The following is a 26,371-nucleotide window of genomic DNA, read 5'->3' on the forward strand; positions in this document are numbered from 1 at the left end:
TTATTTTTATCCCTGTTTAACACGTCAAGAAAAAGCTTAAGCAAGTTGCCCAAGATCACAAAACTATTCGAAAGCAGTTCGAAAACTGAACTCAGGCACCCAATGCCTGTACTCTTAATCACTGTCCTAGAGAAAACAGTCATCACTATATCATTATGTGCTGGGGCACCTGGCTGGCTCAGGCAGTAGACAATGTATTTCTTGATCCTGGAGTCATGAGTTCGAGCCCCATGTTGGGAATAAAGATTACCTCATAAAAAATAATAACCTTTAAAAAACTGCCGATACTCAGAGCAATATTTTAATGTAGGCATGCTCTTTTTACTCTTCTAGGTGATCTCTATATACAAAGATGCTTCATATTATCACAAAGTATTAATTTTATTTTGCATTTATGTTGTCATAAAAGAAATATTAAAATTTTAATGTTCACTATTTTTGAGAGAGAGGCAGCACGCGAGCGGGGTGGGGCCTTTCTCAGAGCAAAGACAGGATACTTCTTAATAAAAAGAATCACATGCTAAGACAATTTCTCACAGTACTAATGATTTTCCCCTCTCTTCAGTCAGTACAGCTGTGTAGCAGTAGAGGCTACTGCCTACCAGTTGAGGCTTTGGTGTCTGTGTTTAGGAACTGAGTCACACTGACTGGGTGAGAAACCTACTAGCCTCTGTGTGATGGGGCTTCCTCATCTGCAAATGCAGACACTACCACCTATCTTTCATGGTTGCTGTGAAGATTAGAAGCAAACACATACAAAAACCTATACCTGATATACAGTTTCTATCAGTACACACACTGGCACACAATATTAGATAATGATATTATGACCACTCGATCCTCTCTGGTATTTGTTTTTTTCTGTTCAGAATGAAAGAGGACTTTGGGTGCCTCCATCTTGACCTCTCTAATTGGGGTCTTTCCAAAGTGTTTCTTGGCTTTTGCAAAAGACCCTGAGGACAATGCAACCTCCGATGGGAACTGAAACTACCCCCTTAAACAACAAGGACTGCCCTCAGCCAGCCAGCCCCTGACAGTGATTGACTCCAACACAGTGATCGATTTGACCTTCAATGCCTACTTGCCCAGACCCACACACCTTTGCTGCACATTTTCCTTATATAAACCTGGAAGTATTTTCCACAGTCTGGAGACAATCTTTGAGATGCTAGTTTGCTCTTTCCTGGCTATCTTTCAGGTGTTGGCATCACAAAATAAATTCCTCTCCTGTTTCACAACCACTCTGCCTTTGGACTTTGTTGGTGGCCAGCGGCCGATCCTGTAGTGTTTGGGACCCCCTGTGCCTCGGCTATAAAAAAGCAGTTTATACTTGATTACTATGTACAAAGCCAATAAAGCTGACCATCTAAAGCAGCTTTACTCCTTTACCTATTTGATACGTAAATTCTACTAACCTTCATTATGTTAATTTGAGCCATTCAAATATCTATTGAGTACCTACCATATGATAGGTGGTAGGGGACAGAAAGATGAGTAAGAAAATAGTCTAGGTTTTTAAAAGGTTCAGAGAACATCGTGTAAAGATGTACAGCTCTATGTCCACAAATTTGATAGCTTAGATAAAACGAACAGTCTTCAAACTTATAATCTACCAAAACTTACATGAGGAGGAAAAGATAATATGCAAAGGCTAGTATCTATTACGAAAATTGAGGGGCACCTGGGGGCCTCAATTGGTTAAGCATCTGACTCTTGATCTCAGCTCAGGTCATGATCTCATGGTTCCTGAGATTGAGCCCTGCGTCAGGCTCTGCAATGACATTGCAGATCCTGCTTGGGATTCTCTCTCTCTCTCTGCCCCTCCCCAGCTAGGGCATGAGCTCCTGGGTTCTCTCTCTCTCTCAAAATAAATAAATAAACTTAAAACAAACAAACAAACAAAAAAACTCAGGGTGCCTGGGTGGCTCAGTCAGTTAAGTGTCCAACTAGATTTCTCCTCAGGTCATTATCCCAGGGTCATGGGATGGAGCCCTGCGTTGGGCTCTGCACTGAGTGTGGAGCCTGCTTAAGATTCTCTCTCCTCCTCTGTCCCTCTCCCCTGCTTGAGCTAAAAGAAAAAAGAAAAAACGAAAATTGAGTCAATAATAATCCTCCAAAACAGAAAGCACCAGGCACAAAAGATTTCACTAGTGAATTCTGTTGAGGTTTTGGGGTGATAGTGTGGTTCATGGAGTCCAGAGCTGATGGCGAAGAAAGAATTCTTCAAGATGTTTTTGGGGCAAAAAGGTGATTTTATTAAAGCACGGGGACAGGACCCATGGGCAGGAAGAGCTGCCCCGGATCCATGAGGAGAGACTGGAGTTGGGGGGGTAAAGTCCAGGGGAAGTTTCCAGTGAGACTTTCATATGCTAAAGAAGACTCACAGGATAGTGGAGGCCTAGCTATTTTCAAACTAAGGTTATTTTTCCCTCCAGCAAAGCATTAGCATTAAGATAGCAGGGAGTTCCTGGAGAAACCTCTGCCTACCTCAAGTACTTGTCAATGGGCTGCAGGTTGTAAGGAAATTTAACTTTATCTGCCATTTCCTTCTGCCTTTGTTTCCCACATCAAATTCCATCAAACATTTAAGAAATTGTACCAATTGTCTACAATTTCTTTCAGAAAATAAAAGCAGAAGGGAACACTTCTAACTCATTCTATGAGGACAGCATGGCTCTACTGCTAAAATCAGACAAAGACATTTCAAGAAAGGGAAACTCAAACAGTATCTCTCATCAATATAGATGCAAAAATACTCAACAAAATATTAGCATTTCTAATCCAACATGTAAAAGGAATTATACACTGCAACCAAGTAGGATTTATTTCAGGTATGCAAGGCTGATTCACCATGAGAAAATCAATTAATATAATCCATCACATCCACACACTGAAGAAGAAAACTCATGACCATATCAACAGATGCAGAAAAAGCAGCTGACAATATCCAACACACACCCATGATAAAAACTCTCAGCAAATTAGGAACAGAGAAGAACTCTCTTAACTTGATAAAGAAAATCTACAAAAACCTACAGCTAACATACTTAATGATAAGAAACTAGATGCTTTCCTCCTAAGATCGGGAGTAAGACAAAGATGTCCCTCCTCACCACCCCTCTTCAATGCCATATTGGAAATCCTAGCAAAATCAGTAAGACAGATAAAAGAAATAAAAGGTATACAGAATGGGAAGGAGGAAGAAATAAAACTGTCTTTCTCTGCAGATGACAGGATTGTCTACACAGAGAATCCCAAATCATCATCAACAACAAACTCCTGGGACTAATAAGTAATTTTAGCAAAGTTGCAGAATACAAGATTAATATACAAAAGCCAAGTGCTTTCTTATACACCAGCAATAACAACTGATATATGGAATTAAAAGCACAACAGTAGGGGCACCTAGCTGGTTCAGTTAGAAGAACATGTGACTCGAGTTTGGGGCTGTGGTTCAAGCACCACATTGGGCATAGAGATTATTTTAAAAAATAAATTAATAATAATAATAATAATAATAATAATAATAATAAAGAAATAAAAGTTTAACACTATATGGAGTGCTTGGGTGGCTCAGTAGCTAAGCATCTGACTTCGGCTCAGGTCATGATCTCATGGTAAGTGAGTTCAAGCCCCGTGTCAGGCTCTGTGCTAACAGCTCAGAGCCTGGAGTCTGCTTCGGATTCTGTGTCTCCTTCTATCTCTGCCCCTCCCCACTCAAACTCTGTCACTCTCCCTCTCTCAAAAAATAAACATTAAAAAAAAAAAAAAGTATAACGCTATATACATCAGCACCATTTCTCAAACCTCACAGAACTGTACAATACAAAGAATGAACCCAATGTAAACTATAGTTGATAATAATGTATCAATATTGGTTCCCAATTGTAGCAAAAAAAACTACACTAATACAAGATGTTAGTAACAGAAGAAACTGTGGGGGGGGGGGGTGGGGATAGGGGATATGGGAACTGAGTATTTACTGCTCAATATTTATATAAAACTCTTAAAAATAAAGTTTATTAAAACAATTTTTAATGTTTATTTTTGAGAGAGACAGAGTGTGAGCTGGGGAGGGGAAGAGAGAGAGAGGGAGACACAGATTCCAAAACAGGCTCCAGGCTCTGAGCTGTCAGCACAGAGCCCGACAAGGAGCTGGAACCCACAAAACCACGAGATCATGACCTGAGCCACAGTCAGACACTTAACCAACTGAGCTACCAGGCGCCTCCAAAACAAGGTTTATTAATAATATTTTTTAAAAATGGGGTGCCTGGATGGCTCAGTCGGTTAAACATCCAACTTCGGCTCAGGTCATGATCTCGCGGTTTGTGAGTTCGAGCCCCGCATCAGGCTCTGTGCTGACAGCTCAGAGCCTGGAGCCTGCTTCGGATTCTGTGTCTCCCTCTCTCTCTGCTCCTCCCCTGCTTGCACTCTGTCTCTGTCTCTCTCAAAAATAAATAAATGTTAAAAAAATTAAAAAATAATATTTTTTAAAAAGAGTATGAAAGACATTCTTGGATGGAAAAAAATGAGAAAGTACACATTTAATTTTTCTTTATAATTCAAAGAATCTCTTTATATTGTACTATATATTAAGCTATAATGCAGCAAAAATCCCATGGGCATATGAATTTACCAGGACTTGCCTTAACACTAAAAGTATCCAGACAATGTTATTATTTCATCTATGTTCTTCTCTACTTTGTCACCCTTTCCCTTGTCCCTATCCTCTTATGATACAAATGTCAATCCTCCTCTCTATAATGTGAAAACCAGATTATCAAAGTTGTTATAGCTAAGTAAAAAGTCTTGAAGTTTCAGGAATTCCTCTAATAATAAAAAGTATACAAGTTCAGGAAAGGGACTTTTAAACATCTATTTTGGCTTCTGACTTTCTCATTCACTACAGTGTTCTGAATAAATAACTAAATAAATATCTAAATAAATATCTAAATAACTAATAACTAAATAAATATCAACTAGCTGTTGCCCAAATGGGTGAAGGATTTGCATCTGTGTATGCTTTATTGGAACACACAGTAAATACAGATCTTCACGATTTTATAGTCTTTGAAATACTGATATACTTAGGAAATCAGTCTTCATTTTGTTTTACTGGACTATTTTTTTTTTTTTAATGTTCATTTATTTATTTTTGAGAGAGAGATGGGGGGCGGAGGAGAGAAAGACGAGGGAGAGGGAGAAAGAGAAAGAAAGAAACCCAATTAGGCCACGCTGTGTGCACAGAGCATGATCCGGGGCTTGAACTCACAAACCTCGAGAACATGACCTGAGCTGAAATCAAGAGTTGGACACTTAACTAACTGAACCACCCAGGTGCCCCTGGACTGCTACTTCTAAAAAAATCTATTTTTGTTACAAAAAATTTCTTTGTTACAACAAAAAGTATAAAATCTAATCCTAATCTTTTTATGTAGATACATTACTAATTATTTAATTACACTCAAAGTACTGATACATATTACAACATGAATGAAACTTGAAAACATGTTAAAGAAGCCAATCACAAAAGACCACATATTGTGTAATTCCATTTATAAAATAAAAATGTCCAGAATAGGTAAATCAATAAAGATAGAAAGTATACTGGTGGTTGTCAGGGGCAGGGTGTAGGAGAATGAGGTATGACTACTAATGGGTATGGTGATACAAACGTTATAAAATTGACTGTGGTGAAATTTGTGCAACTGTGAATGTACTAAAGCCTGTTGAATTGTATACTTTAAATGGATGAATCATATGGTATGTGAATTATGTCTCAATAAAGCTGCTGGGAAGAAAAAAAGTCCTAAGTTAAAATCAGTCATTCCATTTATTTTTGTGCAAGAAAGAGTTAATACAGCAGGCCTAGCTGCTGACTGGTATCCTTTGAAAGGTCTGCTTACTTTCCGTATGATTCTGGAAAAATTTTTTTAAGTTTATTTATTTATTTTGAGAGCGAGAAGGAGAGAGGCAGAGATGGAGAGAGAGAATCCTAAGCAAGCTCAATGCTGTCAGCCCTGAGCTCAACACAGGGCTCTGTCTCATGAACTGTGAGATCATGACCTGAGCTGAAATCAAGACTCAAGACACTTCACCAGCTGAGCCACCTAGGTGCCCCTGAGTCTGGAATTTTAGTATGTGACTAGCTTCCAATAAAAACCCTAGCCTAGGCATGCCTAGGCTAGGCATCCTCTCAGCAAATCATTAAACCTGGGAGAGGTCTTAGAGGCCCCTGACACAATCTCACAATTATATAGTATCAAATACATAAAACAATAAGTAGTGAGAAAGTAACAAATAATATTTGTTTAGTACAGAAGCATTTACAAAGTATTTGTAAGTATGAAATAAATACTTGTCTGTCTCCTTAAATGGACTATGAATGGAAAAAATTTACTTCAAGTATTTAAAACAAACAGCATAATACAAAAATAAATATTTCACCTTAGATAAGTCAGAATAAAATATTCTACTAACTGGTAAGAACCATAGACTTTGCACCTACCATTTATGGAATCCCTGATATGTGCTCACTCTCTCTTTTTAAAATTTTTTTTAACGTTTATTTATTATTAAGAGACAGAGAGAAAAAGCATGAGCATGGGAAGGGCAGGGAGAGAGGAGACAGAGAATCCGAAGGAGGCTCCAGGCTCCGTCCTTTCAGCACAGAGTCCGTCCTGTGAGCACAGAGCCCAACGCGGGGCTCAAACTCACAAACCACAAGATCGTGAACTGAGCCGAAGTCAGACGCCCAACTGACTGAGCCACCCAGGTGCCCTTCTCACTCTCTTTAAAATAAAAATAAATTAAAACATAAATACATACGTATCTTTCAGGTACATACACATATGTATCTCCTGCCTCTGTTTTAGTTTTTATTTATTAATTTTTATTTTTATTTTAGAGACAGAGCGCAAGTTGGGGAGAGGGGCAGAGGAGGACAGAATCCCAAGCAGGCTCCACACTCAGCTCAGAGCCCGATGCAGCGCTTGATCCCATGACTCTGGGCTCATGACCTAAACTGAAATAAAGAGTCAGACACTCAACCAAGGAAGCCACCCAGGCCTGGTGCCTGCCCCACCCTCCGCCCGCCCCTCTGTTTTACCTCAGTTGCTCAAAGGCCAAAGAGATAGTGAAGACAGTGAAAGGATTCAAACTTAGGCTTATCTGACTCCAGAGCCATTTTATTTCCACTATGACTCTAAGACAGTACAACCCAAAAAAGTAAACAGTTCCTGGAATTTCTCACTTAAACAACAGAATATGCGACCAGAGAGAAATTTAACACTTTTTTTATTAATAATAAAAACATTTAGGGGTGCCTGGGTGGCTCAGTCGGGTGAGCACCCGACTTTGGCTCAGGTCATGATCTCACAGTCCTTGAGTTCAAACCCCACACTGGGCTCTGTGCTGATAGCTAGGAGCCTGGAGCCTGCTTCAGATTCTGTGTCTCCCTCTCTCTCTGCCCCTCCCCCACTCGTGCTCTCTCTTTCTCGGTCAAAAAAGTAAAAACATTTAAAAAAAATTTTTTTTAATAATAAAAACATGCAGTAACTTCATTAAAATCCATTCAACGCAGCTTTGAATAAAAATTTACTTTTTAAAATACATTACCTTTAGTTTTTTAACTAAAAGAACCATAATGAAAACATCTATAGTTAGTGAAATGCAGCAAAAATAGAAACTAAGAAAGGCATTAATAACAGAAAATTCAAATTAACTTACCATTCTTCTTTGATACTTTCAAGGTTATCTACTTCTTTCATTCTCTTTCGCCTTACTGTAAAAGTAAAAATAAACAAAAGCTAAATTCCTCAATTTAGAATTTTAGATACATGTATTTTTATGCATGAATATTCTTTAACATAAATTATTAGGTACTCTTAAAGTAGCACTGCAAGGGTCTTAAGGACCTGAGTGACCAAACTTGAAGCTCTCATTTTCATCTACAAAGTATAAAAATAATAAAAAATAAATTCTGGAGTCTAATAATCTTCCAACAAAAGAAATATTTCTTAAAAATTATGGTAAAAAATTACAATGTGCCCTTTGGTTTAACAAACAAAAGTGAATGTAACATTCTTATTCTCATTCTTACAATTCCTTGGGGAAGCAAACTGACAAGATGTACAGTATACAATTCATTGGCATCAATTATATTTACAGTGTTCTATGGCCGCTGCCACTATCCATTTCCAAGAGTTTTTCAACTTCCCAAAAAGAAACTCTGTACCCATTAAACAATAATTCTTTATTCTTCTCTCTTCCCAGTCCCTAGTAATCTCTTTTCTACCTTCTGTCTCTATGAGTTTGCCTTGTATTCCACATAAATAGAATCATACAATATTTGTCCTTTTGTGTCTGGCTTATTTCACTTAACATAAACTCATACTTTTTACAGCTAAATAATATTCCATTGTATGTATATACATTTTGTTTACACATTAATCTGTTGACAGACATTTGGATTGTTTCCACCTCTTGGCTACTGTGAATAATTTTACATTCCTGCCAGAGTTCTAATTTCTCCACATCCTTGCCTTGTTGTTTTATTATTTTTTTAAGTAATATCCACACCCAACATGGTACTCAAACTCACAACCCCGAGATCAAGAGTAACATGCTCTACTAATGAGCCAGCCAGGCACCCCGTACTTGCTATTTTCTTTTATTGAGGAATACCCATCCTACTAAAGTGGTATCTCATTGCGATTAGGGATGTTGAGCATCTTCTTCATGTGCTTACTGGTCATTTGTCTATACATATCTTCACTGGAGAAAGGTCTGTTCAAGTCCTTTACCCATTTTTTATTTATCTGTTTTATTTTTTATTTATTTTTGCCACTGTTTTTAAGTTGCAATTTTTTAGAACATATTTTAAGTAGTCTCTACACCCAACGTGGGGCTTGAACTCACATCCCTGAGATCGAGAGTCACATGCTCCACCAACTGAGCCAGCCAAGCATCCCGAGTTGCATTTTTCTCTATTCACCATTTGCTTGGCTGCTATACACCCTGGATTACTTTCCAGAGTTCTAAGTTGGTTCTAACAGTTACTGCTTGTTTTTCAATGTTTGTGTGGGAACATGAGCTTCAAACTGCTCATCTTGCCATTTTGCTGACATGACCCTCAATTTTAATTAAAAAAATTTTAACCTCAGACATATCTGGAACTTATCTTAGTTACAGTGACTCCACATGACTGTTTTATTAAAAGTCCATCTTTTCCTGGGGTGCCTGGATGGTTTAGTCAATTGAGCGTCCCATTTTTGATTTCAGCTCAGGTCATGATCCCAGGATCTTGGGAGCCTTATGTTGGGCTCCTTGCTGAGTATAAAGCCTGTTTGGGAGGCTCTCTGAGTGTAGGGCCTCTCTTTGTCTCCCTCTGCCCCTCTCTTCTGCTCCCATATGCTCTCTCGCTCTAAAATAAAAATAAAAGAAAAAATAAAAGTCCACCTTTTCCTAAAAAAATACAATACAGGAAAAGAGTCCATCTTTTTCTGACTTTTTCCTTCAGATCTAACAGTATGGATTTGTGGGTTTTTGTTTTTCAATGAGTTATAATTTATTAATATTATTTTGATTTTCCATTTCCCAGATTTGTCCAGTGGTGGCCCCTTCAAGGTGACTTCAATGTCCTTTTGCTACGTCTTCATAATTCTTTGAGCACTTTCTTATTTTCTGGAGCAAGCAGATGCTCCCAGATCATTTGTTCTTCCTCTGCCCCAGCCCTGGAATCAGACTTTTCTCTAAGGGGCCATGGCTACCCTTTTTTGTTGGAAAATTATATCAAGAAACCAAGATCTGAGTGTGTGTTGCTTCTCGTGTGTCAGTGCTTCCGGGACCTCTCAGTGGACAGATGGCTTGGACTACTTTAAACATTCATCTGTTTTGTTTGTTTCTTAACAATATTTTGTTACAAAGGCAAAACAATAATACAAAAAGTTTGGGGAAGACAGAAGATAATCCATAATTTTATTACCTCCAGCAATAACTATTTAAACTTTTGTCTCTCCGTTTCTTCATATACATTCAAATGCATTATTAGTATATTAATAATTCTTATTTCCTGTATTTTTCATTTATGTGCTTTTTCCATTTGACTACATAAACTGCTTCGTAAATATTTTATTTTATTATTATTTTTTTAATGTTTATTTTTATTTTTGAGACTGAGAGAGACAGAGCATGAATGGGGGAGGGGCAGAGAGAGAGGGAGACACAGAATCAGAAGCAGGCTCCAGGCTCTGAGCCATCAGCCCAGAGCCTGATGCGGGGCTCGAACTCACGACCGTGAGATCGTGACCTGAGCTGAAGTCGGTCGCAACCGACTGAGCCACCCAGGCGCCCCCATAAATATTTTAAAGGACACATATTATCACATCAGGCAGTTATATACCATGACTATTGGGCATTTAGCTCACTTTCAATTTTTCCTAATAAATTCTGTGTATACAGCTAACTTTGTTGTTTCTTTAGATTCCTAGAGATGTGGAAAATCAGGGTCAAAAGATGAATATTTCTGCGACATGTAAATAGTGTACCTCTATTTAAAAATGTAAGCAGATCCAGGGCACCTTGGTGGCTCATTTGGTTAAGTGTCCAACTCTCGATTTTGGCTCAGGTCATGATCTCATGGTTTGTGGATTTGAGCCGTGTTGGGTTCTGTTCTGACAGCATGGAGCCTGCTTGGGATTCTCTGTCTCCCCCGTCTCCCCCTGCCTGCTTGCTCTCTCCCCCAAAAATAAATAAATAAAATAAACATAAAAAATAAAGTAAAATAAAAATTTAAGCACATCTGAATAGAAGGCAAATATGCTAATAGCCACTGAAGATCCACCAGACCTATCCTAAAAATCTCCCAAGTACCTTGAGGTAAATTTAATCTGGTAAGTGAGGATCTGGCAGCAGCCAGATAAAATCAGTCTGACTTCCTGCTGCTAATGGAGCTGTGCCATAACCACAGCAACTTGTGTTGAGCACTAATTCCCACTTAGCGTCTGTGCTGCTAGGAATTAAAGTAGGATAGTGGAATCTGCTCTGGAAAATATCCTATCATTGAAAGTTGTTTTAAATACCTCTAATTTTAATTATGAATTGACTAGGAGTTGATGGAAAATTTATTTGTTGGCCTTGTCATGAGAAAATTGTGAAAAATTCTGTAAGACAAGGAGAAACTGAAAGGGAAGGAAAAAGGAGGAAACACAATGGGGCTGAGCAGTGAGTACAGAATATAAAGAAAGCAAAGGACAGCACCTTCAAGGCCATCCCCAACAGTAACTTCACACTCTGCCTTGTAGCTAGAGGGCAAGGTAGGATTCATGAAAGCCACACCATCTGAGAGGATGGCATCCAACAACTAAAGCAAACTGGATGACTCTATTATCACAAGTGAGCTATTCTGTATTTCCAAAAGACTTCTGTAATGCTCTTCAAAATTATTCCCTAGACCTACAGCTGTGTTGGACAAATTCTGTGTATACAGCTTACTTGGTTGTTCTTTCAAAGGATCTTAGTCAATATTTATTAAATTAAATATATACATATTATGTATGAATATACGTATATATATGTATATACATATATATATTTAATAAATATATTAAACATATATGTATATATTAAACATAAGGCACTGAATTAGGCATTCGATTTACAAATAAACCAGACAAGAAAATTTTTTTATATCATTAATTTATAACATCTTAAATAGATTATACGAGTAAACTATAGGCGTTAAAAATGCAGCCATAAAAATGATTGTTAGGGGCGCCTGGGTGGCTCAGTTGGTAAGGTGTCTGACTCTTGATTTCGGCTCATGGGTCGTAAGACAGAGCCCCACGTCAGGCTATGAGCTGACAGCGCGGAGCCTGCTTGGGATTCTCTCTCTCACTCTCTCTCTGACCTTCCCCTGATCGTGCATGTATGCTCTCTCTCAAAATAAATAAACTTTAAAATAAAAGCTTTAAAAAATTGACTGTTAAATGTAAGATATAATATTGTCAATATTCTTTTGAGTTTGCAATGTTTATTATAGTTATTAGACAAATATGAACATACCATCTCTGGACCAAGGATGAACCTGAGGTCTAAAGGGGGAAAAAATAGTGTGTATTTTTACTTATTGTATGGAAAAAAATGAGCTAAAACTATTAAAAGAATGTGAGAAGGTAAAAGGGGTAAACAAAAGAAGGCTAAAATGGTTATCTATCCTAATAGCAATATGAAAAGCAATGTTCAAAATTAATAACTCAAAATGTACATTGTAAAGAAATACGACTGTACATAACAGAAGAAACAGCTATGAGTTCAAAGTAGTTGTACTTAGAGAAAGAATAGGTGCATTTTTAGGTTTCTAACACTGTCTTTTAAACTATGTGTATATATTATTTTGATTTAAAAAATTAAAAAGCAGAGGCACTTGGGTGGCTCAATCGGTGAAGCATAAGACTTTGGCTCAGGTCACGATCTCATGGTTTTGTAAGTTCAAGCCCCGCATCAGGCTCTTGCACTGACAGTATGGAGCCTGCCTGGGATTCTCTCTCTCCCTCTATGCCCCTCCTCCACTTGCACACACGCTTGCACTCTCTCCCTCTCAAAATAAATAAACTTTAAAAAAAAATTTTTTTTAAGTAGGAAACAAATTAAAAACATATTCAGAAAACCAGAATTTCATGCTCACTAATTTTTTCTCCTAAGACTTTGTCCTTCTTCAAATCTCATACTTCTAAAACTAATTGCTTTCCTTTAAAACAATTCTTTCTTTTCAGGCACCCAACTTCCAACTTCAGTTCAGGACATGATCTCGCAATTTGTGGGTTTGAGCCCCACATTGGGCTCTCTGCTGTCAGCACAGAGCCAGCTTAGTATCCTCTGTCCCCCTCTCTCTGCACCTCCCCCACTTGTGCCTGCACTCTCTCCCTTTCTCTTAAATAAACTTAAAAAAAAAAAAATTCTTCCCTTTCTGAGGCACCTGGGTGGCTCAGTGGGTTAAGCAACCGACTTTGGCTCAGGTCATGATTTCACCGTTTGTGGGTTCGAGCCCCGTGACGGGCTCTGTGCTGACCGCTCAGAGCCTGGAGCCTGTTCAGATTCTGGGTCTCCCTCTCTGTCTACCCCTCCCCTGCTCATTCACTGTCTCTGTCTCTAAAAAATAAATAAATGTCAAAAATAAATAATAAAACATACAGAAAACAGAGAAAAACATAAAACACCCACCCCAACCATTCAGAGGTCAGGAAAGTTTTAATTTGGACTTATTTACTTCTTTTTTAAGAAATAAAGCATTATATGGGGCGCCTGGGCGGCTCAGTCGGTTGCGTCCGACTTCAGCTCAGGTCACGATCTCGCGGTCCGTGAGCTCGAGCCCCGCTTCAGGCTCTGGGCTGATGGCTCAGAGCCTGGAGCCTGCTTCTGATTCTGTGTCTCCCTCTCTCTCTGCCCCTCCCCCGTTCATGCTCTGTCTCTGTCTCAAAAATAAATAAACATTAAAAAAAAAAAAAAAAGAAATAAAGCATTATAGACTTGAATACAATTTCACTTAAAAATTAAATGGTATGTCTTAAATATGTGCATTTCATTGCATATTAATTATACCTAAATAAAGCTGTTAAAAACATTAAAAAATGTAGAGCCAAAGATTCCAGCCCTCGTGGACATTACATCCTGGTGGTGCTGTTTTTCACTTGACAGTTTTCTAACATTATTTTCAACTACTCTAAATAATCCCTTAGTTTGGATATGATCCTTATTGTCTCATAAACACTTATTATACTTTTTTGTTCATACATAACCATCCTTGTGGGCATTCAAATCCTAACTATCCTTCAAGTCACAGCTCAAGATCCTTGTCTACCATAAACTGTTTCTTTTCGTTAAGAAATACGACTGTACAGGGGCGCCTGGGTGGCTCAGTCGGTTGAGCGTCCGACTTCGGCTCAGGTCATGATCTCACAGTCTGTGGGTTCGAGCCCCGCATCGGGCTCTGTGCTGACAGCTCAGAGCCTGGAGCCTGTTTCAGATTCTGTGTCTCCCTCTTTCTCTGACCCTCCCCTGTTCATGCTCTCTGTCTCAAAAATAAATAAATGTTAAAAAAAAAAATTAAGAAATACGACTGTACATATCAGAAGAAACAGCTATGAGTTCAAAGTAGTTGTACTTAGAGAAAAATAATGGGTGCATTTTTAGGTTTTATAAAGGTAAAATATATATTTTTAAATGTTTATTTTTGAGAGAGAGAGCTCGAGATGGGGAGGGACAGAGAGAGAAGGAGACCGACAATCCAAAGCAGGCTCTGGCTGACAGAAACCTTGAACTCAAGAACTGTGAGATCCATGACCTAAGCTGAAGTCCGATGCCCAACCAACTAAGACACCTAGGAGCCCCAAGTAAGATATTACACCTGTGCTAATACTCCTCTCCTAAAGCATGTAGATTTTTGGTATTTAAGTCATATTATCTGATACTGATTCCTGTTGTTTCTTTTGTGTTTTTTAGTTGCCTCTACTGGATCCAAGAACCTTGAGAACAGGTATGGTGACTTACACATTTCGTGTTTCTTCCAAGTGCCTAGCTGAGTGCAAACCAAAGAGGAGCCATCCCTAAAGTATGTCACTATGTTTCCCTTTAACAGCTTATTGCTCTCTAGCAAACTGCTAATATTTTTCATCATTTCATAATTATAAGCTACTAATAAATGGGTTTTATTTGTTTTATGAAAGCAATAGAGAATGAAGAAGACCTTGTATTCAAACTGACTTGTACTGGAGTACTGGGTACATCATTTTTGAGCTGGGTGAGTTCATCGTTATTTACCTTCTCTAAGCTCCAGTTGCCTAAACCTGTAACACAGGGATGACTGTCATCCTCACAAGCTTGTTTTGAGGAGTAGAATACTAAGAATACGATAATGTTTGCTCCTTTTTCTTTTCTGATCCCTCTGTCATAATCTGTTACAAGGACTGGTAAGAATCATTTTCTGGCTTAGTGTTAAGTTTCAATTTCAACATGGCTATGAAACTTTAGTTTTGATTTCACTAATGAAACTTTTAAAAACGCTTATATATTTACTGAACCTTCCACCACCGTGTACAAGGCTCTGGTTTAGAACTAATGAAAGAAGGGTTAATAGCACAGAGTCTACACTATCAGGGAGTTTACAGACTAACAAGAAAAAAATATACCGAATTACTGATTGCAAACATGGCATAGAATTATTAAGTAAAAACTGAATCTAAAATAGATATAAAGGCACCGGTATTTCAATATTTCCTACCATAATCAGTAATATGTAAATAAGCCATGTAAAATCTATTTATATCAACTGAGTGAGCTTCTACAATCATCAGTCATGGGACACAAATGAACTGAAGTCATGTACTATACTACAGAGAATTTAAAAAGCCACCTGACAAATGTCTAAGTCACCGGCATGAAGCTCAGTATCAGAGGGACAGAGGAATCGAATTTCCTTCATTTTGCTTCAGTTTGCTTCCAATTAGTACCACTACCATCTTATATTTGTATTGTGTATCACAGTTTACCAAACACCTTCCCAATTATTACCCCACTTACTCCCAACAACTGCAGTTATAAAATCAGTCAGGAGACAGAGGAGATTGAGCTTTTTGGAACATATCCACCGAAAGGAAAACCCAGTCAAAATAGATTTAGACTACCAAGAAAAAGTCCTTTCAATGTATACATTAAAATTCAAACAAAAAATTTGCATAATACTGATTTTACTTATGTTTTGTAAACATACATGACAGGCTACTTTTTTTTTTTTTTTTTTAAGATTAAGGTTTTGTATCAAGATATTATACCACTGGGTATGCTATCTTTATGCAGAAGCTGAAGTTTCTCCTTAAGGATAAAGCCATTCCTGGCATTAAACACAGGGCAAAGGAACCGATGGATCACATTTCAGTGGGTTCTTTTCACTTCGCTCTTCAGGTCTCCAAACCTCCAAGAGCAAACTATGGTAGCATCAAAATCACACACTTTAAAAGACAGTTTATTTGTGTATTTAGTGAATTCTAGTTAACTATTAAATAAAAATTCAAAAATTACAGGAAGTTTGAGCTTATCTTAGTTGCAATCACAGTACTTGAAAAAAAATACATATTTGTCTTCTTCTAGAAGAACTGTTAATGTGGAAGTTCTGTGCTCCCAAGGACCAAAGTGATAGTGACAAAAGTAATTTAAATGAGAAATTCTAGGGGGAAGGGGACACTTTGGCAGAGATTGTCAAGGTCACTGAGGCAGCCATACTTTGACATCAAGACATTCTCATTCCAGGGCTCCATACTGAAGTGTTATCTACCTTGCAATACCCAGCTCAAATACAATTTCCCCTGGAAAACCTTCCACAATTACTCTGAAAGACGGAAACATAAAATTATTAACACAGAGAGGAGAGATCAGCTACGTACCCTTAGGACACATACTATCTTAACAGTCACAACTCTAGGACCAAATATCACCTCTTGGTGGTTTTCTCCCATCCATTCCCATCCCCATACAATGCAGTTTCTACACAGAAAGTTTTCTTTTTTTCTTTTCTTTTTCAAGTAAACGCTACTCCTAACATGGGGCTCGAACTCACAACCCTGAGATCAAGGGTTCCCTGCTCTACCACAGAGCCAGCCAGGAGCTCCCAGGGTTGACTTTTTAAGATACAAATTTGACTGAGGAGCACCTGGCTGCTCCCTGGTTGAGCATGCAACTCTTGACCTCAGGATTGTAAGTTTGAGCCCTGCGCTGGGTGTAGAGTATTCCTTAAAAATAAAATCTTAAGGAAAAAAAAAAAAAAGACTGCAATTTACCTGCTTAAAACCCTTCAATGACCACCCATGCTCTTCAAATAAGGTCCACATATGTTGGGTAATATTACAGAGTTCACTGTACTCTTCTCTCACTATATTTGAGTGATTTGAAAATTTTGCTATGAAAGTTTAAGAGACGGGTGCTGGTTGGCTCAGTAGGTTGGGTAGCTGACTTCAGGTCATGATCCTGCACTCTGTGGGTTCAAGCCCCATGTTGGGCTCTGTGCTGTCAGCTCAGAGCCTGGAGCCTGCTTCAGATTCTGTGTGTCTCCCTCTCTCTCAGCTCCTCCCCCACTCACACTGTCTCTCAAAAATAAATAAACATTAAAACAAATTTTTAAAAAAAGTTTAAGAGAAAGAAATAAACAGCCGGTCCCAAATCCCTAACACTGCTTAAAGGACCTGGCATTGTATCTCTGGCTCCCTTTTGCATTCTACACTCAATCCAACTGCTGTGACCTTTCAGTTGGGTACACTTCCCCAGCCTCCTTCAGTGGAATAGATTCCACTTTCTTCCCTCCTTTGGGAGTTACCTTCACCTAATTCCTATTTACCCATAATATGTTAGCTGGTAGACTGCTTTCCTAAGAAAACTTTACCTGACTTTCCCAGCTGGTTATCCACTTGTTACATATTCTCACAACCTGCTACATTCTTTCTTTTTAAGCCTCTATGTAGGTTTATTGGTATTTACAGTTGAGCCTTGAACAATACAGGTTTGAGCTATGCAGGACTACATATATGCAGTTTTTTTTTTTTTTTTATGAACACAGTACATTACTGTAAATGTATTTTCTCTTATGGTTTTCTTCATAACATTTTCTTTCCTCTAGCTTACTTTATTGTAAGAATACAACATAATGCATATAATACACAAAATGGTGTTAATCAACTATTTACATTATTGGTAAGGCTTTTGGTCAACAGGTTATTAGTAGTTAAGTTTTTGGGTAATCAGAATTCATACAGATTTTCACCGTGTGGGGGTTGGCACCCCTAACAGTCCCACCATTGTTCAAGGGGCAACTGATACTTGTGTGATTAGTTGTTTGATATGTTCCCCCCAATAACAATGTAAAGTCCATAAGCAAAATCTATAGAGGTCACCATAGTATTGTGGGCACTCACCATACAGTAGGTGCTAAAAAATTCTGAATGACAAATTAAGTAACATTAAATATTGGGTAAAGTATCCATGTATTTATCGCAGTGCAGGGCTAAGAGTCAGTTCTCAATACTTTCTGTTATACCGTATTCTGCCTTGTATCATTATTATTCGCGTGCTTAATCACTCCCTCCAGCCTGCACACCATTCGTACCCGTTTTTGGACGCCAACACTAACTTTAGTGGTATAAACAGGTGCTCAATATTCACTGAGTTTAACTGCCTTTAAAATCAATACGCCTTTTAGCATATTTACATAGAAGACGCAACATCAACTTAAAGAGCTTTCCCCATTAAAAACTAAACTGTAATTCAAAAACTTATAAACACTCCCCAAACAGACTTGAGCCATGACTTTAAAACAGGGAGGCCGATGTTCACGTCGTTTACACAATGTCACACTTTACAGTTTCACACTGACATCAAAAAGACTGTCAGTTTCCTGTTTTTCTTTTCCACCATCTCAAATTAAGTACGAAGAAATCGATGCTGGACACCACTCTAACGTTCCTGATTGCTAACAAGAAAACTGCGAGTGAAAAAGAAAAAGACGCACACTTTTAAAAAATGAAACCTGGAAAACAGCGAACACGAAACCTACAAAAGAGTGTTGTGGGAGACTGGTAACGAAGCTACGTAAGAAACGGCCACCGCAAACAAACGTGCCATTTCGGCACAGCGCTCTTGCAGGGCACGTCTTTGGAAATGGGGGCATGCGAACGCTCCTAACTCGAAGTTTCCGAGCACCGTCAGAACGGAAGCCCTCCGCTGTGCTCGTCCGCAGGAAGCAAGCGCAGGCTGCAGGCCCGAGTCGCGGCTCACCTGCGCTGGCCAGGAGTCTCGCCCCGGCCGCCGCCGCCGCCGCCAGCGTCGCCGAAACCGTCCGGATCCAGGGCCCACCGAGACCAACACCCAGACAAGCGCCACGGCTCAGCCGGACCCAACGACCCCAGCGCCCCCGCCCGGGAAACGCCGGCCCACGCCCGGCGGCCAGCGGATGCCCCGGCCCCTCGCCCGGCCGAACGCGGCGCGGCCCCAGCACACTCACCTCTGGGCGTGGCCGCCTCGCGGCCTCGTCCTCAGTTGGCTCGGGGGCCGCGGGCGCCACCGCTGCTGTCGGGCTGGAGGCCCTCAGACCCGCTGAGGCTCCCGGGCCGCGCAGCCGGCACCCGGCCCGCCTCCCGGGGTCTCCGCCGCCCGGCGCCGAGCGCGCGCCGAGCTGGCTCTGCGCAGCCCCGAGAGCGCGCGCGCGGGAGGGCGGGGCCGGCAGCCGCCACCGCCTCAGGCCTCGGCGTTACCGGAGCTCATGGCGGCCGCCGCCTGCCTGCACCCGGCGCCTCCGCTAGCTGCCTTTTGACCCCGCGCGGAACATGCTGGCTGCGACGTGTGGGCTCCACTGAGAGCCCAGCGGCTGCCTCCCTCTGTACCTCCTCAGCCTCTGATTGACTACGCGGAGAGATTTCCCTGCATTCCCACAATGTGGAACTTTACCCGAGCTCTGTGATTCTGGAAAGCGACGGTTAAAGAAATCCCTCCACCCTTTTGTGTTCCTGAAATGGTTTTCTGCAAGGAACCGCCTTTCCCCGTGTGACTCACATATGACTCACGTGTGCCCCCTTGTTCACCTGTGACGGATCAGACACAGACCCTCCCAATTCCCTTATTCTTTTGCCTCATAAATGATTAGCCGAACCGACTGCACTCACTGAGCGATCTGGACAAAATACCAGCTACCGTCACTCGACCAAACTTTAGCCAACTTCTCTCCTTCCACCAGGCCCCTAAACTTTGACCCACCCTCCGCCTGAGCCAGTCAACAGCCCCTTCTAATCCACCACTCTTGAAAATCTGGGTCCACGTCCGAGTGAAACACTGAAGTGCTGTGTGATCACCCTCCACCCGTTCCTCCCACTTCCGCACACCCAGGTCTTTCTAGTCTTTGTTCCCTCCTCCCCGTGAGAGAAAAGCCCTTTTCTGATTTACCTTGGAGACAGTTGCAGATCTCAGGGTCAGAGTTCCCCTATGGAAATAGTCACCCCTCCCCACTAGTGAAGCTGCCATAGTCTAAGTACCTCATATAAGTGGAGTCATACAATATTTATCTTTTTGGGTCTGGCCTTATCTCACTTAGTGTTGTTTTCAAGGTTCATCCATGTCACAGGTATCAGAGTTTATTCTTTTTTATGCTGAATAATATTCCGTTGCATGTATATGCCATTTTTTGTTTATTCATGCATCTGCTGATGGACATTTGGATTGTTTCCACATTTTGGCTGCTGTGAACAATGACGCTGTGAACATTGGTGTACAAGTATCTGATTAAGTCTCTTGCTTTTAGTTCTTTAGTATATATCTAGAGGTGGAATTGCTGGCTCGTGTGGGTTGTTTAGCTTTTTGAGGAACTGCCAAACTGTTTTCTACGATAAGTATACCATCTTATATTCCTATCAGCAATGCATGTGCATTCCAGTTTCTCCATACCCTTGACAGCACTTGTTATTTTCCATTTTTGTTTTTTGGATTTTTTTTTTTTTTTTTTATAAGAGCTATCCTAATTGGTGTGAAGTGGTTGGTATTCATTGTGGTTTTCATTTTTATTTCCCTCCTGACAGTGATGTTGAGCATTTTTTCATGTGCTTATTGACCATTTGTATATCTTTGGGGAAATATCTAATCAAGTCCTTTGCCCATTATTATTTATCTATTTATTTATTTTAAGCAAACTCTGTGACCAACCTGGGGTTTGAATTCACAACCCTGAGATCAAGAGTCCCATGCTCTTCCAACTGAGCCACCACCCCACCTGTAGCCCCTCATAAAAAAAAAAAAAAGAAAGAAAGTTTGTTTATTTATTTATTTAGAGAGTGTGAGTGGGGAAGGGGTAGAGAGCGAGAGAGAAAGAATCCCAAGCAGGTTCAGGGCTGTCAGCACAGAGCCTGACTCAGGGCTCCATTCCATGAACCCTGACATCATGACCTGAGCCTGAAACCAAGAGTTGGATGCTTAACCAATGGAGCTAGCCAGGCACCCCAGCCTTTGCCTTTTAAATAGGATTATTTTTTGTTGTTGAGTTGTAGTTATTTTCTTTTTTTTTTTTTTTTTCCTGGAGATTAAGTCCTCATCATAGATGTAATTTGCAAATATTTTCTCCTATTCTGTGGGTTGTCCTTTCATTCTACTGACAGTGTCCTTTGACACTGCCCTTTGTCCTTTAAATGTTGATGAAGTTCAATTTATTTATTTTTCCTTTCTTTCCTGTATGCTTTTAGGGTCATAAACAAGAAACCATTGCCAAATTCAGTGTCATGAAGATTTTCCCCAATGTTTTTTCTTTTTCTTTCTTTCTTTCTTTTATTTATATAAGTAAGGTATACACTCATGCTAGAACTCACAACCCTCAGTTCAAGAGTCGCATGCTCCTCTGACTAAGCCAGCCAGGTGCCCCCTGGCATTATGTTTTTTTTCTAAGTATTTTATACTTTTAGCTCTTATACTAGGTGATTGATGCATTTTGAATTAATTTTTATACACGTAAAATAAGAGTCTAACTTCATTCTTTCGCATGTGGATATACAGTTTTCTCAGAACCATTTTTCAATTTTTTTTTAGTTTATTTATTTATTTTGAGAGAGACAGAGTGCAAGTAGGGGAAGGGCAGAGAGAGGGGGACAGAAGATCCGAAGCAGGCTCCATGCTGACAGCAGGGAGCCCAATGCAGGACTTGAACTCACAAACCCATGAGATCATGACCTGAACTGAAGTCAGATGTTTAACTGAATGAGCCACCTAGGCGTCCCTCTCAGAACCACTTAAAATTTTTTTTACTTATTTATTTATTTTGATGACAGAGAGAGAGAGAGTGCAAGTGTGCTTGAATTGGGGGTGGGGGGAGAGGCAGAGATGAGAGATAGAATCTTAAGTAGACTCTTCCAACCTGTCAGCATGGAGCCTGATGTGGGGCTCAATCTCACAAACTGAGATCATGACCTGAGCTGAAATTAAAAGTCAGACACCCAACCGACTGAGCCACCCAGGTGCCCCATCTCAGAACCATTTTTTGAAAAGACTGTCCTTTCCCCATTTAATGGTCTTGGGATAAATACCACTCGGTTATGATGTAGAATTCTTTTGACATACTGCTGGATTTAGTTTGCTGTATTTTCTTGAGGATTTTTGCATCTCTATTAATAAAGGATTTTGCTCTGTAGTTCTTTTACTGTGATACCTTTGTCTAGCTTTGGTATCAAGGTAATGTTGGTTTCATAGAATGAATTAGGAAGTGTTTCCTCGTCTTCTATTTTTCAGAATATTTTGAGAAGGATTGGTGTCAATTCTTTCTTAAGTATTTGGTAGAAATGTTTAGTAGAAACTGTGAAGTCATCTAGTCCTGAGCTTTTCTTTGTTGGGAGGTTTTTGATAACTGATTCAATCTCATTGTAGGCCTGTTTGGATTTTCTATTTCTTCTTGAGTCACTTTTGGTTGTTTGTATGTTTCTAGAAATTTGTCCATTTCACCTAGATTAGCTTATTTGTTGTCATACATTGTTCATAGTATTTTGTTATGATTCTTTTTGAAAAAAAATTTTTAATGTTTATTCATTTTTGAGAGACAGAGAGAGACAGAGTGTAAGCAGGGGGAGGGGCAGAGAGAGAGAGGGAGACACAGAATCCAAAGCAGGCTCCAGGCTCTGAGATGTCAGCCCAGAGCCTGGTGTGGGGCTTGAACACATGAACAGTGAGATCATGGCCTGAGCTGAAGTCAGCCACTTAACTGACTGAGGCACCCAAGTGCCCCAATTTTTTTTTTTTTTTTTTTTTTAGAGAGAGACTATGAGCAGGGGAAAGGGGCAGAGAGAGAGAGAGAGAGAGAGAGAGAGAGAGAGAGAATCTTAAGCAGAATTCATGTTCAGCCCAGAACCTGAGGCAGGGCTTGATCCCACAACTCTGAGATCATGACCTGAGCCAAAATCAAAAGTCAGACACTTAACCAATTGAGTCACCCAGGCACCCTGTCCTTCCTTTTACTAGCTTTTGGGTTTCATTTGCTCTTTCTCTATTTTCTCTATTATTTGTTTGTTTGTTTGTTTGCTTTTGGGTAACAAAACCCAGGATTGAATCTGTTGGCTTTTTAGTTGTAAGTCTAAATGCTCAAACAGCACTGTAAGCTCCTTAAGGGTGCAAACTGAGTCATGTATTTGTTAGCTCTCCTCCAGAATACTTTATACAGTAGGTAATACATACGTCCATACTAGGGGTGGTAAATGCATCTTGAATTGACATGGAAAGATAATAGGTGGCTCTCAGGAATCTGCTCCTGATCCTGCATCATCTTTTTCAGTTGGTATCCATTCCAACCATCCAGTTCAGGTTACAAACACTGTGATCATCTTTGATCATTTCCCCTACCTCAAAATGAATATCTACGACTGAGCTGTTCAATACAACTTTTTGAGATGAGGGAATTGTTTCTGCACTTTCTAATACATTAACTACTAGCAACATTTTGCTACTGAATGCTTGAAATATAGGTAATGTATCTGAAGGACTGAATTTTTAATTTTTTAATTTAAATTTAAATAGCTGTATGTGGGTAGTAGTTGGCACATTGGACAGCACAGAATTCTAATGTCACCAATTCTGATTTTGTTCCATGACTCAGTGGTTATTCAAAGTGTCATGCTTCTTAGAAGTATAGCCTCTTGCATCCTATGCCTACTGGATCAGAGTCTCTTCCCATAGGACCTTTTTCTAGAGTTATAGTATCTCACCTAAGCTCCATCAGAAGTAAAATTAAAAAAACAAAACAGGGCACCTATGTGGCTCAGTCAGTTGAGCGTCCAACTCTTTTTTTTTTAATTTTTTAAATGTTTATTTATTTTTGAGAGAGACAGAGACAGAATGTGAGTGGGTTAGTGGCAGAGAGAGAGGGAGACACAGAATCAGAAGTGGGCTCCAGGCTCTGAGCTGTCAGCACAAAGCCCAACGCGGGGCTTGAACCCACCAGCCGTGAGATCATGACCTGAGCTGAAGTTGGATGCTCAACTGACTGAGCCACCCAGGCGTCCCAAGCGTCCAACTCTTGATTTCACCTCAGGTTGTGATCTCATGGTTGTTGAGTTTGAGCCCCGTGTTGGACTCCATGCTGACAGTGCAGAGCCTGCTTGGGATTCTCTCTCTCTCTCTCTCTCTCTCTCTCTCGCTCCCTCTGCCATCCCTCACTCATATGTGCTCTCTCTCTCTCTCTCTCAAATAAATAAACATTTAAAAAAGTGTCTGTCAGGGGTGCCTAGGTGGCTCAGTCTGTTGAGCATCCAACTCTTGATTTCGGCTTGGGTCATGATATGTGGGGACTGAGCCCCACATCAGCTTGGAGCCTGATCAAAATTCTCTCTCTCTCTTTTCCTCTGTCCCTCTCCCCTGCTTGAGCTTTCTCTCTTTTAGGCTTTATTCTAAAAAAATTACAGTTTTGGCCTTATGTTTAAATCTATAATCAATCTGAAGTTAATCTTTTTAATTAGCATGAAGTAATAGTCAAGGTTTATTTTTTTTTGCTTAGGGATATATAGTTGTTCTAGCATCATTTATTGAGAAGAATATCCTTTCCCTATTAATCTCCTTGGCCAGTTGACAAAAATCAGTTGACCGTATGTGTCTCTTTCTGGACCTTCTATTCTTTGCCATTCAGCTGTATGACTATATACTTATGCTGCCTTGATTATTAAAACTTAGTAGTAAGACTTGAAATGAGGTAGTGTAAATTTCTCCGCTTTTATTTTTTTCCTGATTGCTTAGGTGACTGTGTGTGTGTGTGTGTGTGTGTGTGTGTGTGTGTGTGAGTGTGTGAGAGACTCTGGGTTCTTTGTATCTCAATATAAATTTTATTTTTAATTAACTAATTAGGCTCCTTGTCCAATATGGGGCTTGAACTCATGACCTTGAGATTGAGAGTCGCATGCTCTACCTGCTGAACCAACCAGGCACACCTCCATATAAATTTTATTTAAATTTTTTTTTTAGAGAGAGACAGAGCATGGGTGGGAGAGAGGGGTAGAGGGAGAGAGAGAATCCCAAACAGGCACCATGCTCAGCACAGAGCCTGATGTGGTGCTCCATGTCATGACCCTGGGATCATGACCTGAGCTGAAGTCAAGAGTCGGCCACTCACAGACTGAGTCACCCAGGTGCCACAAAATTTTATTTTATTTTATTTTATTTTATTTTATTTTATTTTATTTTATTTTATTTTACTTATTTTGTAATGTTTATTTTTGAAGGAGAGAAAGAGAGAGACAGAGCACAAGTGGTGGAGGGGCAGAGAGAGGGAGACACAGAGTGTGGGGCAGGTTCCAGGCTCCCAGCTGTCAGCACAGAACGGGATGCAGGGCTTGATCCCACAAACTATGAGAGCAAGACCTGAGCAGGAAATCAAGAATCAGATGCTTAACCAACTGAACCATCCAGGTGCCTTTGCCCCTCATTCTTGGTGTAGATGTTAGGAAAGTCAGTTTTCCTTGCAGTTTCCTGGGGATGAATGATGGGAAGGAAGGTTGGCAGGTTTCTTTCTTTCTTTGTTTCTTTCTTTTTTTATTTTATTTTTTATTCTTTTTATTTAAAAAAATTTTTTTTAATGTTTATTTATTTTTGAGACAGAGAGAGACAGAGCATGAATGGGGGAGGGTCAGAGAGAGGGAGACACAGAATCTGAAACAGGCTCCAAGCTATCAGCACAGAGCCCGACGCGGGGCTCGAACTCACGGACCGCGAGATCATGACCTGAGCCGAAGTCGGCCACTTAACCGACTGAGCCACCCAGACGCCCCTCTTTCTTTCTTTTTTAAATGTTTCTTTATTTTAAGAGGGAGAGAGCACAAGCAAGGAGGGGCAGAGAGAGATGGGGACAGAGGATCCAAAGCAGGCTCTGCACTGACAGCGGCGAGCCAGATGCGGGGCTCGAACTTACAAACCTCACAAACTATGAGATCATGACCTGAGCCAAAGTCAGACACTCAACTGACTGAGCCACCCAGGCACCCCTGGCAGGTTTATTTTTAATTTACCCTTAGATGTATCCTTTTTTACCAGGATTTTGCAGGGTGATTGTGTCAGACTGTAACTTGAGCAGGTCCTGGGCTTTGTCTTGTCTTTTCTATCTCCTGAAGACAGAACATAGAAGGTCAAGTTCACTGTGGTTGAGCAAATGCATTGAAAATACATTACTGGTCTGGGTTCCTGCAGTGACTTTGTTTTTGGTCTAAGCATTTTTTGGTATCTTGCCAGCTCATATATTTAAAAAAAAATGTTTATTTATTTTGAGAGAGAGAGTGGGGGAAGGGGAGAGAGAGAGAGAGAGAGAGAGAGAGAGAGACAGAGAGAG

At 40.1% G+C, this 26,371-nt stretch overlaps 1 protein-coding gene across 3 annotated transcripts in view; it reads right to left on the minus strand.

Annotated features, from left to right (window-relative positions):
* UBXN2A (UBX domain protein 2A) overlaps positions 1–19,232 on the minus strand; it is a 44,966-nt gene extending 25,734 nt beyond the window's left edge. Inside the window, exons 1-2 of one of the 3 annotated variants that reach the window (XM_042933572.1) lie at positions 19,046–19,232; positions 7,732–7,786 (exon numbers count right to left, since the gene is read on the minus strand). In XM_042933572.1, the coding sequence (XP_042789506.1) occupies positions 7,732–7,772 (41 nt within the window). In that variant the 5' untranslated portion in view covers positions 7,773–7,786; positions 19,046–19,232. Of the gene's footprint in view, positions 1–7,731; positions 7,789–9,184; positions 9,440–18,819; positions 19,020–19,045 lie in introns of those variants that run through there. The other 2 variants (XM_042933574.1, XM_042933573.1) reach the window with 2 other exon arrangements.
* Between the last annotated feature and the right edge of the window lie 7,139 nt (positions 19,233–26,371).

This window comes from Panthera leo, chromosome A3 (genome assembly GCF_018350215.1).
Source record: "Panthera leo isolate Ple1 chromosome A3, P.leo_Ple1_pat1.1, whole genome shotgun sequence".
NCBI classification, from domain to species: Eukaryota; Metazoa; Chordata; class Mammalia; order Carnivora; family Felidae; genus Panthera; species Panthera leo.